The sequence below is a fragment of the Herpailurus yagouaroundi genome, unplaced genomic scaffold (genome assembly GCF_014898765.1).
Source record: "Herpailurus yagouaroundi ecotype Mexico unplaced genomic scaffold, PumYag 198, whole genome shotgun sequence".
Lineage (NCBI taxonomy): Eukaryota > Metazoa > Chordata > Mammalia > Carnivora > Felidae > Herpailurus > Herpailurus yagouaroundi.
Genome location: NW_024412429.1, coordinates 10740480 through 10756763, shown reverse-complemented (window position 1 = coordinate 10756763; position 16284 = coordinate 10740480). Strand labels below are relative to the sequence as shown.

Here is a 16284-nt window from a genome sequence, read left to right as displayed (position 1 = left end):
TCAGGTCAACAGGGCTGGACGAGCACCCGCCAGGGCCCCCACCCCTCACCCCCCGCAGTGGACACACAGAGTGGAAGATCAGTTCCTGGGCTAGCAGGGGTGAATTCAATGAAGAGTAGGGCAGTTAGTCAAATAATTATTATCACAAAATATGATGAGAGACTGACAGGCAGAGTGATCTGGGAGGACAAGGAAGGAGTCAGTTGTAGATTATTTATATATTTATAGCATATATTTTACATGTTATATATTATATTATGATTCATAGATGATAGATGATGATAGATGATAGATAGATTATAGATAGATGTCTACTATGAACCAAGACCCATATCTACAGTGGGAATCAATCAACCTGATGCTGTAGACAGACAATGAACAAGAAGACAAATGAAAAAAAGTTACAAATCGAATATGTATTATAAAGGGAAAAATCTCAGTCAACATAACAGACTAACAGGAGGTTTCCCATGTTGGTGTATCAGAGAGGGCTTCTCTGAGGAGGTGACATAGGCAGGTCACCATGGGAAGAGATGGGGCAGGAGTCAGAGGGAGGAGCCCACTGGGAGGGACCGCAGGAGCCCGGGGAGAGGCCCTGGGGAAGGTGCCAGAAGGCTGGGAGGAGGATGGGCAGGGTCTGGAAGGAGTCTGTCGGGGTTGACTGGACTGAAGAGAGCTTCTTGAAGGATGCGGCACTGGGGAAGGCGTCCAAGGACAGGGCAGGATTCCCAGAGGAGGGCAGAGCATGTGAGCAGGTAAGCAGATGAGGGGCCTGGATGAGGTGGCAGGGTGGGGGTACTGAGCAGGGCTTTACCTTCAGGGAACCTGCCTGGACCTCAGTGTGGCCACAGGCAGGTGCGGCGGGTCTCCCCACCAGGGCATCCTGACGGATCGTCCCTAGCTGTGTGGTGGTGGTCGTGCTGGGCTGGGGGACTGGTGGCGATGGGCAGGGGAGAGTGGGGAGGGGAGCCTCCTGTGTCTGCTGTCCCTCGTGGCATTGCCCAGTGAGGCCCGGGGGATTAACTCCCTGTTCCTGGCGTCTCCCTTTTGTTCTCTCAGCCCCCCACAGCCTACTTAAAATCCCCTCTCTCTGGCACCTTTTGGACACCCCCTGCTTTGCGGGTGGACCCAGGCACGTGGCAGGAAGGCGGCTGTGAGGTGAGGGGGTGCCACGCAGGCCGGGACGTTCAGCCCGGGGACCTGACCGCAGCCCCTCGTCATTCAGGCTCATTCTCCTCATGGGACAGTCCACTCTGGAAAAGAGGTCCCGGGGTCGGCTCTCCAACTCGGTGAGGTCACCAAGGCCCCAGGCCCCCTCCACCCTCCCACCCCCGCCGTGCTTAGAGGGTTGGCTTTTGTCCTCAGGCTGCAAGATGGCTGCCGAAGCCCAGGCTCTATGTCCTTTGCTTCATCCACAGCAAGAAGGAGAAGGTAAGGAAGAGGGTTCTCTGCCTTGTCTGCTTTTGTCAAGGAGGACCTTGTTTCCCAGCCGCCTCCGGCTTCACCGTCTGGAAAAGAAGATTGGCCCACAGGGGCCTCCGCTACCTGGCACACAGAGCCAGGGGACTCACTGGCCTGCCGTGGCTCCTGTGGCCTGCTCCCTCCTGTGCCTCTGCCTCACAGGGACTTGAGGGGCAAACGGGACCAAGTCTAAGATGGGCTCAGGTTGCCCGTGTGTCTGACAAGGCCCTCGGTCATCAGTCATCAGGCTCGGCTCCCATCAGGCCCTAGCAGTGGGAGGCACCACAGGGCTGTGGCACCGGGGACTGTCCTCTCCCGGCGTCCGCCTCTGGGTGTGTGCCCAAGCACCCTAGAGTTTGTTCTGTGTGCCGGGAGATGCCGCCTCCTGAAGATCCAGCTCGGAGGCCCCCTGGCATGGACCTTGAGCCTGTCTTAGCTCCCCCATCCTTCCACATCACAGCTACCAGCCTTCTGGTTTGCAGCTCCACTCCTTGCCTCACGGCACGTCTGCTGTGGCTGTCCAGGCAGCTGTCTGCACCCCGAGTCTTCGTTCGGCAACGTTGCACGTACTTAACTCTCTGGCTCTCCTTGAACATTCGTCCCTGCAGCCCCTTTATTTCTGCCTCCCTGGGCCGGCTCGCCCATTTGTCTGGTCTCCATGGCGACAAGCACCTCTAATGGATACACAGTTCCCATGAGGTCATGCCCGCTGCCTCTTGTCACCTCCCCGCCTGCTCACACACGGCCTCTCCTGCCCCCAAATCACCAACGCATACCCATGGTCTAGTTTCACCTCCCAAGATTCATTTCCCCCTGTTTCTCTTGTTTTCTACGCAGTTTTACTTGGACCTGTGCCAACCCGCTCTGGAATCTGGTCTCTTGACAATGGGGATTGGGGATGGCCAGGGGTGTCGATCCCCTGCGTGGGTGCCATGGTCCAGCCAGGGACAGTGCTCTTTTGTGTACTGTCTGGAAGGGCATGGGCTGCAGTGTTGGCTTGTCTGGGTTGAAATCTCCACACGGCCACTTATTAGGTGTGTTCAGGAAGTAATTCCTGAGAGCCCACGGTGAGCCAGGCCCTGGGAATCCTACATTGTGGGACCATATAGTCTCTTTGTTCATGTAGCCTTTGGGCTGGTGGGAACGGGGTTGCCACATTTAGCAAGTAAATATACAGGATGCCCAGTTAGATTTGAATTTCAGATAAACGACGGTTTTTTTAGTGTAAGTATCGGTATTTGTTGTTTACCTGAAAATCAAATTTAACTGGGAATCCTATATTGCATCTGACAACCCTAAGTGGGACAGAAAGAAAACAAATAAGAAAATATGAGGATAACATAATTCCAGGACTCCAGTGGGTGCTGAGAAGAAAAAGCCAGTGATCTCAAGGGGCGTCTGAGTGGCTCAGTCGGTTGAGCGTCTGACTCCTGATTCCAGCTCAGGTCACGATCTCGTGGTTCATGAGTTTGAGCCCTGTTGTCAGCACAGAGGCTGCGTGAGATTCTCTCCCTCTCTTTCTGCCTTCCCCCGCTTTCCCTCTCTCTCTCAAAATAAATAAACTTAAAAAAAAAAAAAAAAAGCCAGAGCTCTCGAGAGCATCCCAAGGTGCCAACTGGATGGTTAGGGATGGTCTCCTGGAGTCCTGGGGGGTGGGAAGAAGCCTCCACATGCAAAGTCCACTGGTGAGCATTCCAGCCAGACAGAATAGCATGTGCAAAGGTGCTGAGGTAGGAGAGTTTGCCGTGGTCCTCAGCCAAACAGGCCAGTATGACTGGGTGGAGGGACCAGGAAGCAGGAGTGTACAACTGGAACTGATGGCATAATCGACCTGGCCACTATGAGTAGGTGCTCAACAAATCTTAGCTATTTTATACTGTTATTAATAATTATGATTTTAAATGTCAGCCAACTCTGAGTTCCAGACACGGTATGAAACACTCCTTCAGTCACTAAACTGCCATATTTATCCTAACTTTCTATAAAGAGGCCATTTCGGCACCTGTGGTGCTGAATACAGGCCAGCCAGGCATAAGACGTTTGCCTGGACATCTAACAATGATCTGAAAAGATTAAGATGCAGCATGTTGTCTGAAACTCCTGTTTTCAATCAGAAGACGTTAAAACATCAGCCAGGACCTCCCCACCCCCCAGTGTCAGTAGGAAAGTTGTGAAACGCACCTGTTGGTCAGCAGAGATGTTGGGCCTCCACTCATCCCTGATGCCTTACGTCTGCTCTGTGATTTGGCACATGTCACTCGACTTCTCTGAGCACTGGTTTGCTCCTCTGTAAAGCAGGGATAATAATTATAAGGGGTGCACGGTGCAGAGGGTCACCCGGAGGGTCCAGTGAAATAACGTCTAAGTGTCTGTCAGGCACTGAGGGCCGCATGGAGGAAGCCTGGGCCGATGGCTGCCTCCGTCATAATCGTCTCAGTTACCACCTCCTTCACCAGAAGGATAAGGAAAGGGAGACCCGGGGTCCTGAGCAGTAAGAAACGCCATCTTCCTGCCTCATTTTCCTGTGCAGGTGGCTTTCAGCCTGCCAAGGGGAGGAAAGATGATCTGACAAAGTTGCTCACAAGGACTGAAGTCAGATTTAGTGCACGGACATGTGTCAGGCTAAATGTCAGCGGACAGTGTTGAAGGGAGCCGCGCCTCACTCCTCACATGGGACCGTGACAGAGAGTGCGGGCCTTTTTTAGCAACTAAGCACAGGCTTGTGTCACAGTAGCCCAGCGATAGGGACGGGGGTCTGTCTCCGGCAGAACCTGCTCTCGGTGGGATGTGGTGCTCAGCGGCTGGGGGACCTTACGCGTTAACTCCATGCCCATCAGCCACGTGAGTCTTGGCTTTCTCCTCGGCCACGAGGGGATGGCGGAAGAGCCGCCCACGTCTCGGCGAGCTGGTGTGGGTGCAGGAGATGGCGTATGGCTAACCTGCTTGGCACGGTGTGTGGAACACAGAAACCTTGAGCGGTAGCCCAGGGCAAGGCCAACACCACCTTCAAGGCCGTCTGCGTCACTGGGGCGGGGCCGGGCAGGATACTGGCATCACTGAGCACGTGAGTGTGAGTGCGTGTGTGCAGAGGGCCACAATCCCGCCCGCATATCTGAGCCACACTACAGCAGGTGCATGGACCCACCGAGCCCCGAGGCCCCAGATCCTTTCCTTCCGAGTCGATGTTCGACAGGCCGCGTCAGCTACTCAGCCCTCAGTCTGGGCTCCGTATTGTAATTGTGTCTTCGGTCTGGCAGATCTTGGCGTGGACCACTGATCCCGCGGGCTGGAGGCTGGGCCTCTGGAAGGCCAGGCTGCAGGTGGTGGAGGGCATCCACTGGGAATTCGAGGTACAGCCACTTTACGGGGGAGGTGGGTGCACCGGGGAGGAGTGTAACCTTATAATTTTGCTGCCCCTTGAAAGAAAACTTTACATTTTAAATTAACAGCATGTCCACTGCCAGTATTTGTGGTTACTACCTGTAACGTAAATCTCTTTTAGAGATGTGTGAGAACAGCATACATAATGAAATATCAACATGTAACTTGATTTAAAGTGGCTTTTCGTTAATATAACAAATGAAGTGTACCAAAATTTGAAAGTATATTCCTTTGGGCCTAATTAAAACACTGAACAAAATACATGTATATGTATATTTTAAATGAAGACGTTCAGCAACCAGAATTAGCTACAGAAATTAATTCAACTTGAAAAGTGCACCGTGAGTACATTGTTATTATTAACGTAGCCAATCCTCTTTCCTGAGATATCTCAAATAATGGGCATCTGATTTAGTGCCTGCAAGGGGTGACAAGTGGGCTTTGCTTTAAAAATACCGTAGTATTTTTAATACACGGTGGCTTATCCCACGGGTGTCTTAACCGTGCTGCCTTTTGGTCGGAGGAGAATTTTCTGGGCACCTGTGACGGCGTCAGAGAGCTGGGATCTCCTCCGACTGAGGAGAGCTTCCTTGGCCCAACTTCTGTGCACAAAGGGCAGTGGCCTCTGTCTTGGGAGGCTGTGGCCAGAGCTCAGGAAGGAACAGGCTCTCTTTCAATGGGCAATAGCCCTGACAGGCACCCAAGCTGGCATCCAGGAATGGGTCCCTGCGGCTGGCCTGAAGACACACAGAAAGGACTAGAGACTAACCATGAGAAGGCAGGAGCCGGGGATGAAGGAGAGGCAGAAGCAGAAAAGCAGTGTGGTTCCACCGCTGAACCAAGGGCAGGGAATGAATGCATTTGCCATGACCCTCATCCCCTACTCTTTGGTGGCAGTAAACTAAAGGTGCACCGGAAACCCAGCAGAGGGGCCCCAGGCTCAAGGTGGGGCTCCAGGGGTCAGCACTCCAGGCTTGGGCAGCGAGTGGCTCCCTGCCGACAATTTTGGCCGGTGACAGAAGATACCCCAGAGGTCGGGGGACCGACAGAGAAACCTCCTTGCCCATGCACGTGACCCCTCAGCCATCTGGAACAGCGCCTTGTTTCTAGGGCTACGGAGCAGGACTTCTTACCATGACCCTCTGGGACGTGGATGGGCCTTAGGCTTGGCAGGAAATCTCTCCAGGCCCAGCAAGGCCCCAAGGACCAGGAGATCCCATCTGGGGACCGGAGAAGTGTGTGTGTGTGCACACGTGTGTGAGGATGAAACTACACAAAGATGGGCTTTCTCCAAACAGTGACCACATCTGTGCTGGCTGAGTGGCGACCTAGAACTCCAGTGGCGGGCGAGCCGTGTCACCCTTCTGTTCCTTCACGTCTACGTGGAGACATCGGTGGTTCCTGTCCTCCTAGGACTGATGTGAGGATTGGATTAAATACTGCGTACAAAGTATTATTCTTCAGAGCGCTAAGTACTTCATAATCGTTCATCACTATCCTGGTTTTTCTGTACGTTACTGGCTCATATTCCAGTCCCTGGGGGAGGGGAGTGAAGCACCATAACAATAACTGATACTTGTACAGCAATATATAATTGACACATTACTTTTGTGTCCCTGATCTCTGTTAAATGTGCAATGACACAGGCCAGGCCCTGGGTTGTTCTTCCTCCCTTTCGGAAGAAACAGGCTCTCAGGGTACAGACTTGCCCAGCACTACATAGCCCAGTGCTTCCAATCTGAATATCTGCCTTGGAACCCTGAGGATGAGGGAGGAAGCCCCCCCTCATGGACTCCAGAGAAAGCTCCGTAGAACCTTCTAGAACTTCCCTGACTTCCCTTAACAGGCTGGGGAAGAAGAAACTAAGCCAGGTGGGGCAGGTGCAGCTCAGCCTGACCAGGACCATCTCCTGAAAACACTTCCATTTGGTCAACAACTGGCTTTAATTCCACAGTTGCCACACCTGATTCCAGGGGGGAGGGAGGACCCAAGCCCCCAGGTCATACGTCTCCATTTCTAGGTGATTTGTTGGAAGATGGGTGGCTTCTACCAACAGCTCTTAAATATTAACATATCCCATTGGACGCATATTAACAGTCATATCGTAAAGATTTCCGGGTTCGTGGGACTTCGGAGATCTCTGGTTGTCATGCACGGCCTTCTGCATTTGAAGGTGCTGTGTCGTTCCCCGTGAGCACCAGCCCAGGTGGAAACAGGCTGGGCCCGAGAAGAGGCCTTGCAGGGTGTGGTCAGCAGAGCTCACGCACCTCGTCTGGCTGCTATTGCTTTATTCAACCAGCACATGTGTTCTCCACGAAGAGGCCCAGAGAGCTTCCCTCTCCTGCCTGGCAGTCATCCCGGCTCCCAGATCAGCAGCGCTCAGCAACACCCTGTACCTCCAGGAGCACCTTCTCCCAGGAGTCCAGGTCTGGGGGTGGGCACTGATGGGAAGCGGGGGAAGCAATCGGGACGGGAATCTGCCTATCAGAGGAAGCTGTGAGGAGAAGCCGAGGTGGAAAAGGTTGACTGGGCCTCTTTTGTCCTGAAAGGCAGTGGCCTGAACCCAGTCTTCAAAGGCCGGGAGGGACACAGGCTTCCATTCCAGGAGGGGAGGTAGACTGTTCCAGTGCATGCACGGAACCTCCCTGGGTAAGAGCTTCAGCAGCTCACTGCTCTCCAAGAAGTGACGGAGACCAAAGGTAGAAGTGGACTTCGAGAGCTCCTGGATGCATTCAGCAACTGAAGACAGGAGGTTCTGAAGGGAAGAGGACTGGAAGCGATGTGTTGGCTTCTAAACCGCTGGGGTAAAGGCCAGGTGGCCCAGGTCCAGCAGGGGCCTCCAAACACTTGCTGGTTCCCGACAGTGGGGGGGTCTTGCGGCCGTTTGCCTTAGCATTTGCTGGTTCCTTGCCTAGAACACCCTTCCTCTTGCTTTTGGCCTCTAAGATTCAACCTTCATTGAATATTGTGTGGATTTGAGTGGTATTTATTTCTTTATTTTTTAATTTTTCTAAAATGTTTATTTATTTTTGAGAGACAGAGAACAAGCAGGGGAGGGGCAGAGAGAGGGAGACACAGAATCTGAAGCAGACTGTAGGCTCTGAGCTGTCAGTGCTGAGCCTGATGTGGGGCTGGAACTCACGAACCACTAGATCGTGACCTGAGCTTAACTCAGGTGCTTAACTGACTGAGCCACCCAGGCGCCCCTTGAGTGTATTTCAAGAAGAGGATTGGCAGGATGTGGATCAGGCTGAATTTGGTGTTGAGAGAGCAAGGACGAGAAAGATGTCAACACAAGAAAAAAAATTTTTTTAATGTTTATAATTTATTTTTGAGAGAGAGAGAAAGGCAGAGAATCCCAAGCAGGCCCTAGGCTGTCAGCGCAGAACCTGATGCAGGGCTCGAACCGATGAACCGTGAGACAAAATAAAGAGTGGAGGCCTAACCGACTGAGCCACCGAGGCATCCCAGGGCAAGTGTTTTCAATGTTGAAGTGCTTGGGGGGTGTAGCTTTTGCAAGTAGTGGGGACATTGGAAAGGAGAGTGAGTCCCTGAACAGGGAGATGCTCTCCTTCCTTTTCAACAGGGTGAACTTCCTGTCAGCAGTATAGCCATGGAAGACAGATGAAGTCACCAGCAAAGAACACTTCGAAGACTCAGGCCTGAGGTGGTAACGTGGAAGTCATTCAGAGTGCTGGTGGCAAGAACTGGGCTTAAGGGGAACACACTCAGGCTGGGGGAGGCAAACACAGGCCAGGTTGGTGGGGGCAGCCCGCAGGAAGTGGGCATAGACCAGGCACCCTGGCCTCTAGCAATTTTAACACGGTCACATCAACTCGCTTTCTTTACTGCTCTGGAAGGTAACCCAAAGCTCCAGGATTCAAAATCTTATGCCACTGCTCAAATATAACAACAACAAAAAACATTCTTTAGCACTTGGAACTTGCTAGTTGATGGCTCTACCGAGAGCCCGGGCAGGAGTGGAGCTGGGACGTACCCTGCCAGATAGGAGGGTGGGGTGGGTGGCTCCCTCAGCCTTCAGTTACCAGAAGAAAATAGGATTCTGCCAAGAACTGAGGCTCCAGGCTACCGCCCTCCTCTGCCTTGGGCCGCAGTCCGCACACAGGCCCCCTGGACCGTCATTAACCCTGGAGTCCTGGACGCCTTGAGTGGGGGTTACAGGCCGCTCCTGAGCAGGGCAGAAGGTGGCAGAGGGAGTAAAATGCCTCCTTCCAGGGGCATAAAAGCAGGCGGGGGCTTCCCATGACCGGGAGAGGAGGAGGGAGGCGGAGAGCCAGGAGGCCCTCTCCCTGCCTCCGGGGAGCTCTACAGGGGAAAAGAGGGACCCGGGAGAGGGGACGCTGGGTAAGGCCTCTCAAGTCGCTGCGGTGGGTGGCGTTGGGACGACAGACGCAGGCTGCCGCGGCCCCTCTCGCGGGTTTGGGGTCCGTCGGCCTCAGCCCCCCTTCGGGGTGGGGTAAGTGTTGCCCGGGCCCAGGCCGAGCAGGGCTGGTGCCCCGCGGCCCAGGACGCGCGCCCAGGTCGCCTGCGGGTGAGGCGGAGGCAGAAGCAGGCTGGAGGCACACGGACTCGTCCCCTCGAGGGCGCCCTTCCTGGGGCCCACGCAGGACTCCGACCTCTGCCCGCGACAGCGTGGACGGGTTCGGCGGCCCTAAACCACCCAAACCTCCACCGGCCAGCGAAGCATTTGCTGCTCCCTCAGGCGACAAAAGACCCCCCAGGCGCGCGGCTCCGGGTACAGCGCCCCCCAGAGCCAAGGCCCTGAGGCTGGCCGCGAGCGCCTCCGCGCCAAGGTCAACGACGGCCCGGCTGTCTGGCGCCTCCCTTTCCTCCTCCCGAGCGCTCAGCTCCATAGGGACTGGGCCGCAGGACCCACACCGTCTCCGATCCGGGTTCCCCACGGCTCGGGGAGCCCAGACACTACCTGGGTACGTGTGCGTCGGGGATACTTCGGGTCACGCACAGATTCGGAGCCGCCCGGGACCAATCACTCAACCACTGGGCGAGCAGCAGGAAGAATGCGCGTTTCAAACCAGCACCGCCCACCCCTGCCGGCCCGACCTTGCCGCCCTGGCTGGAAATTGGGCGGCGCTGGGTCCACAGGCTTGTGCCCTCTCCTTGGCGCTTTGGTACCCCCTGTGACAGTCACGTCCCAGCCCACCTGCTGACGGGCGCCATGCCCTAGATCCACTTGGTGCAGGCTGAGTAATGATGCTCGGGGTGGAGGGGCACGCAGAGGTGTGAGAATTCCATGTCAGCCTGCAGTCCTAATTGGAAGTGGATGTTAAAGATGAGAAATTCAGTTTTGCAAAGTGAAATGTCATGGATTTAGAATCTCAAACCCACCCCTAGCCTTTGGTATTTGACTATCTTTATCCTTGGCAGTGTGTGATTTCCCATGTTTCAAAGAAAGAACTTTAAAGGTTCATAAAGCTCCAAAGATTTCAAATAGCTCTTTTAAAAGCACTTTGATGGTTTAAATGCAGACACATGCATTACATATCCCTTAAATTACACAGGGTTTTAAATCTAAGGGAAAATGTCTTAGGCAAGATGGATTAGAGTTTTGTCTTGTGCAGGTAGTTTTTTAAACAGTGTTGGTAACATTCAGGTTGGTAGGGGGAAGAAAAGAGAAAGGGGACGTCGGGGAAGGATGCTCAGACTTCCCGCCACCTCGTCCCACCGAGGCTCTCAGAGCAGAGTGAAGACACATCCCTGGGGGCCTTCATGTTCCTCCCAGGCCAAGGCAGGGACACGGCCATCCATACTCGGCTCCTGAAGGGCTGTGGATGAGCTCCTCCAGGGAGGCGCGTGTGCCTCCTCATGCCTTCTCCACCCAGATCAGCGATGAATGAATGAATGAATGAGACAAAGAACAAATGGATGTAGCCATCATATCTCCATTCTTGCTACATTTGCAGCTTGCCCATGGCCTAAAGTGATTGATCGTTTCAATCTTCCCAGGTCAGGCCTTCAAGAAACTACTAGCAACCAGAGGCCCTAACCCAGGAGGGAAGGCAGTTTGGCATATGGTGAGCTCAGTCTTTGGAGTCAGGCTGCCCGGACTTGAATTCTTGCTCTGTCACTTCTTATATGGGTTATCTCTTTAATCTTCAGTGTCCTCGCCTATTAAAATGAGATCACAGTGGTCCTTTCGTCACTTGGGTTGTTGTGAGGGTTAACCTAGATACGCGTAAAGCCTACAGCAAAGGGCTTGGCCCACAGGCGCCTTTAAGACTACATCGCGCCGGGTGATGGTGGTGATGGTGGTAATGGCACTACTCATGGCTACATACTAATGATGATGGCGGTGATGCCAGTCGTTCCGCAGGCTCTCTCACCCGCACAGCTATGGCAGCTGGTAGTCCTGCAGGATGGTAGGATTAGCGCTCCCCTCCTCCCAGGCCTGAGAGCTCCATCTGTTGATGAAGTGGATGGTGCAGAAAGGCAGACTCTCCCACCCTGCGTGGGCACGGGGAACTTTGCTGGGGTTTCTACAGCTGCCAAGGAGTCCTTGAACAGCCTTGGCCTTGGGCATGTGCAATGATGGAGAAAAGATGAGAGTTCTTTGAACTATTTCCTAAAGCAATAAACTTGGCAATGCCATTTCCTTAGAACTGAGGGCTTTTGGAAGAGAACTTCCAGGGGTCCCAAGCCTTCCAGAGAGGCAAAAGTATTGGTGAGCAGGTCCTGTGGATGGACCCTGTCTATCCAGACAACTTCCCCTCTCCAGCACTCCCCTGAAGCCCTTTGAGCACACCTCGCCCCTCCCCAGGAGTCCTCGGTCACTCTTCCGTACCCCTGACTTGACAAGATACCTGTTCTTATTTGGTTTGTGTACTTGCTCTAGATTTGTTCATGCATCTGGCTCCTGTGCCCCCCTTCCAGCTGGGATTATAAGGCTCTGGAGGGCAGGATCCCCGATTTGCTTCCTCAAATGTCTCACAAAGCCCTTAGTAGATACCAGAGGGGTGCCCCACATTCAGCATCCCCCCTGTGCCTAGCACCACGAATTACACATCCTGGGCATTGGCTAATGCCAATGAATAGACAGATAGCTGGGGACAGAGGTGAGGGTGCATGTTACGTTCTCAAGGCAAGCTCTGCTCTTGACCTTCCTGACTCAGGTGGCCCCAAACGCTGTGTGCTCGGGGCCATAGTTACATCTAGGTGGGACCATCAGAGGCCACCACGCGAGGTCCCTCTGGAGGTGAGCCACCCAGCCACTCCAAACATATGTCTCATGTCGTGAACAGCCTAAGAGCTCCTGGAGAATTTGCCTCCTCTCGCTCATTAAGAAACTCTTTGTGATTTTTAAGCCATCGGTATTATGAGATTTTTAAAAACAAATTCCTCATCCAGGCAATTCTCATTCCAAACTCAGAAACGCTCCAAATCTCAAAACCCTCCCCATCAGAACGTGCGGTTAAAAGTGCTAACCCTTGATTTTACCAGGTGATCCATTGTGGGTTTGGGGCTGCCGGGGTGGGGACTGAGCTAGAAAATCCCAACAGACCGCCACCATCACCCTAATCTCTCTCCATTACAGAAACGGATGGCAAGACGGGGATTACTGTGCCTATAAATCAGTGTTGTGTTCTGGATAATCTAATACATTTTTCAAGTGTTGTTCTCGCCGTTTGGCATGCATGGAACTGCTCGGTTGGCACAAAGTTCGCAATCAATCTCTCCTGCCTGCTCCCCACGCGGCCTCGCCACCTCCTCGAACCTTCCTAATATTTTATACATAAACCGGTTTGGATTCACGGGGCATTCCAGCTAGTAAATGCTCTGAAGATTCATCTTTATGGACTAGCAGCCCAGCCTTGTAGCGTCTCAGCTTCTCAAGATGAAAAGGAATTTTATTTGGTGTGTTATGCCACGCGGGGAATGGCTGCTGGCGGGTTGCTAGGTTCTATTATTATCGTGTGTGTTCTTCTCCCGGGAGGATGAGGCAAGGCCTCACGGGTGGGGCCCTCAGAAAACTGACAATCCTTATTTCCCCTCTTCTTCCCAGACCCTCCCGACAGTGTGTCAGGGCCCCGAGAGGCTCCCCAGGACCCCAGGGAACGGGGGTGGCGAGTTTTGAGCGATCCAAGTGCATGTCTCCGCTAGCCTGCATCCCTGCACTGGGGGAAGAGGGATGGGGGATCCACTAGATTAAGACAACTGTTGGGGGGAGGGGAACAGCCCCACCAAAGGGAAAGAAAATAGTGCAGTTTCATTTGCTTTAAAGCACAGCCTCGTAATAAATGTGCACAGCAAATGTGCTGAGCAAACACCTCGGCGTTCATCAATATGCGGGGCCTGTTTATTGCCTCATAAACTTGGAAGCAAGTGATATTGTCTCTTAAATCAATGGCTGTGTGGACAGCCTTGGCGCTCCAGGAGAACAGGACATCCAGGCCACGCGGCGCTTAAATTAATGGCTGGAGCAGTGACTGAAAGGTGCTTAGTCACTGCTGGGGGATTAGGAGCCATTTCCAAGGATGCAGAGCATCCTTAGTACGTATCTGTGCCAGGATGACAGGCCAGGGCACCTGGCATGCTGTGGGGGTCTCCTCACCCGTGAGCTGTGCTACAGAAGGCACAGAAGGGGGGCCAATGCCCCAGCCCTGGGGGAGGAGAGAGGGTCTGTTTGTCTGCCTCTCTAGACTGTGGGTCCTCGAGAGCTGGTCTGGGTCCCTCCATTCTGGACCCCCAGCACCTGCATCAGGCCCCAGCTGGAGTAAATACTGGAAGAGGGTGGGAGGGGAGGAAGGCAGGCAGCCAAGTTAAGAAAGGAGACCATGGGAAGCCTGCGATGAGGCTAAATAGAGATGATGAATGGCCTTGCCACGCTGGGAGGCACCGCTTCCGAGGCAGGATGGGGACCAAGACACCTGCCACCGAAGGGGGCTTTGGTGTCTATGAAAAGAGAGACGTTCATCGGGCCCTAATGAAGGGCCAGTGCAGGGGGCATCTTCAAGCAGAGCCAGACTCCCTGTGGTGCCCTGAATGGTGATACCCCAAAAGATAGATGTCCACGTCCTAATCTCTGGCCCCTGTGAATGTGATCTTATTTGGGGAAAAAAGAGTCTTTGCATATATAATTAAGGATCTTGAGAAGATTATCCTGAATTATCTGGGTGGGCCCTAAACCCAAAGACAGGTGTCCCTATGGGAGAGAGGCCGAGGTAGGTCTGAGACAAGACAGGAGATGAAGAACAGAGGAGACAGAGGCGGAGTGATGTGGGGACAAGCCACGGAACACCAGGGATTGTCAGCAGACACCATAAATTAGGGGAGGGATGAACAGATTCCTGCCCCCAGTCCCGAACCTTGATTTCAGACTTCTGGCCTCCAAACCATGAGAGAATACATTTCTGTTATTTTAAGCCACCATGGATATGGTAATTAGGGATAGCAGCCACAGAGGCGAAAGTGTGCCTCCTCCCCAAACTTGGGCTCAGAAAGGCACGTTGTCTTCCAGGCAGGTGCTCCTGCATTCTTGGGGACAACAGGTTCTGGCCAGGAGTGCCCGGACCCACGGGGACGGCCCGGCCTAGCAGAGTGCTGGAAAAACTCAGCGACCCTGCTTTCCTTCCTTGGTCTCAGCAAGTGCTCTTATAGCACCATCCAAAGCACAGGAGGCCTTTTATGCCTGCATTTGTTAACCCATTCAGGTGCTCCAAGACTCCTGCCAGGTAAAAGTCTCAAAGCAGCAATCACCCCTGGAATTTTACTGAGGTCACAATGAGCCTTGGGGACATGGAACGGGAGCCTGTGATGCCAGGCATGTGGCTTGTACCTGGGCCGTATATGTTGCCTCGGGTGGTTTCCTTGTCTAGACCCCAGTCACTTTCAAGTTCCATGTTTATTCTCACCGCCACCCGAGGTAGTTGCATCTGGACTTTTCTCCTTGGTTTTCCCTTCATAGCCCCCCACCACTGACCCAACCCCTTCCACCTGGGAAGAGTGGGCAGCCTCTAAGCCCAAGAAAAGTCATAATTCAGTCATTTTGCAAGTTGGTGAATTAATTGATTGACGTGGTGGAAGTTTATAGGGAGGAAGTTCCCTTGGATAAATTAAAGAAGGTGCCATGGGCAAAAATCTGGTCTTCTCTCAAGAGCCTCCTATGACCTTGATAATTTTCAGTGTGGTTTAAAGTTAAACTGTCTACCTTAAAGGATCAGAAGTCCCAAAGCATTCACACCCAGAGACAAAGTCCTTCCTCTCACAAGGGGCTCACGGGAGACTGTTATGGGCTCCAGAATGACAATTTATTAATCTACAGTGAGAAACAGGCTCAACTATGTGACATTGCCAATATTCAAATGCTTTCGAACTACAGGAGTGGCAATTTCATATGATCCAACATTAATACCACCATGGGGATCTGAAATACTCAGATCTGTATGCCCACAATTGTCCCCTGCAGGCCCCCTATGTGGGAAGCCCAATTATAATCAAAGAGGTACTTGGTGAGCAATGAACCGGAGCAAGGATTCTGGGGCTCGATGGTGAGAAACAAAAAAGCAGGCCCTGGCAGCTGTCAGCTGGGAGCCGGCCTGGTACTCACAGCTAGGCCATGGTGTTCTTTTGTTGAACAAACACAATTTCACTGAACACCAACATCGAACAAGGTCACTCTGTGACCGGGATGGGAAGAGACAAAAACAAGGCCACTCCTGTAATCATGTCTGAACACAGACAAAAAAACCCAAGCATACTGTTTAAACCACAAAATGACCGCCTGTGCCTCCTTCCCACCTGGTGTGAATGACAGCCACTTTGCCAATTACAGCCCCAGCCTCACTCATTCATCCACCTCCTAGATAAAATTAGTGATGCCCAGTCCTACCCAATTTCAACGTTCTGATACCCCATCCAAAGCGACAGCCTCCAACATCACCTAGTGCGAGCTGAAATCCTATAAAATGGTCCCTCCACCACCTCCTTACCAAGATACCCCAAGATTCCCCATAGTGTGCAGTCTCCCTGGAGGCAACAAGTACCAAGAAACCCAACTTTGTTCAACTACCTGTGTGTTCCTGGCGTCTTTGGAGAGTGGGCATTGATCATGGCATGAGATTTTGCCAACCAGACCTAGCCAACTCTGCATCAAGGATAGGCCCACCACGACCACCACGACCACCATAATCACTTTGACCATTATTATGACCACCATCACCATCACCATAATCACTTCCACCATTACTATAGTCACCACCCCCATAATCACTACCACCATCATCACCACCCCAGTCACCACCACCACCCTGCTAAGTGATTGATATACATTTTATCATTTTATCCTTCTTCAACTCTGTAGGGTAATTATAGTTATCTCCATTTTCCCAGGTAAAGCTATTGTGACTCAGAGAGACTCAGAGAGACTCAAGATCACACAGCTAGGAAATGGCAGAGCAGGGGTTTGAA

General features: G+C 52.9%; 1 protein-coding gene across 1 annotated transcript; it reads right to left on the bottom strand.

Annotated features, from left to right (window-relative positions):
• Positions 1-396: 396 nt before the first annotated feature.
• Positions 397-15990, bottom strand: LOC121013260 (SH3 domain-containing protein C23A1.17-like). Its single transcript, XM_040448784.1, has 5 exons — positions 15887-15990; positions 10025-10130; positions 3643-3748; positions 1098-1253; positions 397-772 (listed from the first exon to the last, which is right to left on the bottom strand). The coding sequence occupies exons 1-5, from the start codon at positions 15965-15967 to the stop codon at positions 454-456; spliced, it is 768 nt and encodes a 255-aa protein (XP_040304718.1). The 5' UTR covers positions 15968-15990; the 3' UTR covers positions 397-453.
• Between the last annotated feature and the right edge of the window lie 294 nt (positions 15991-16284).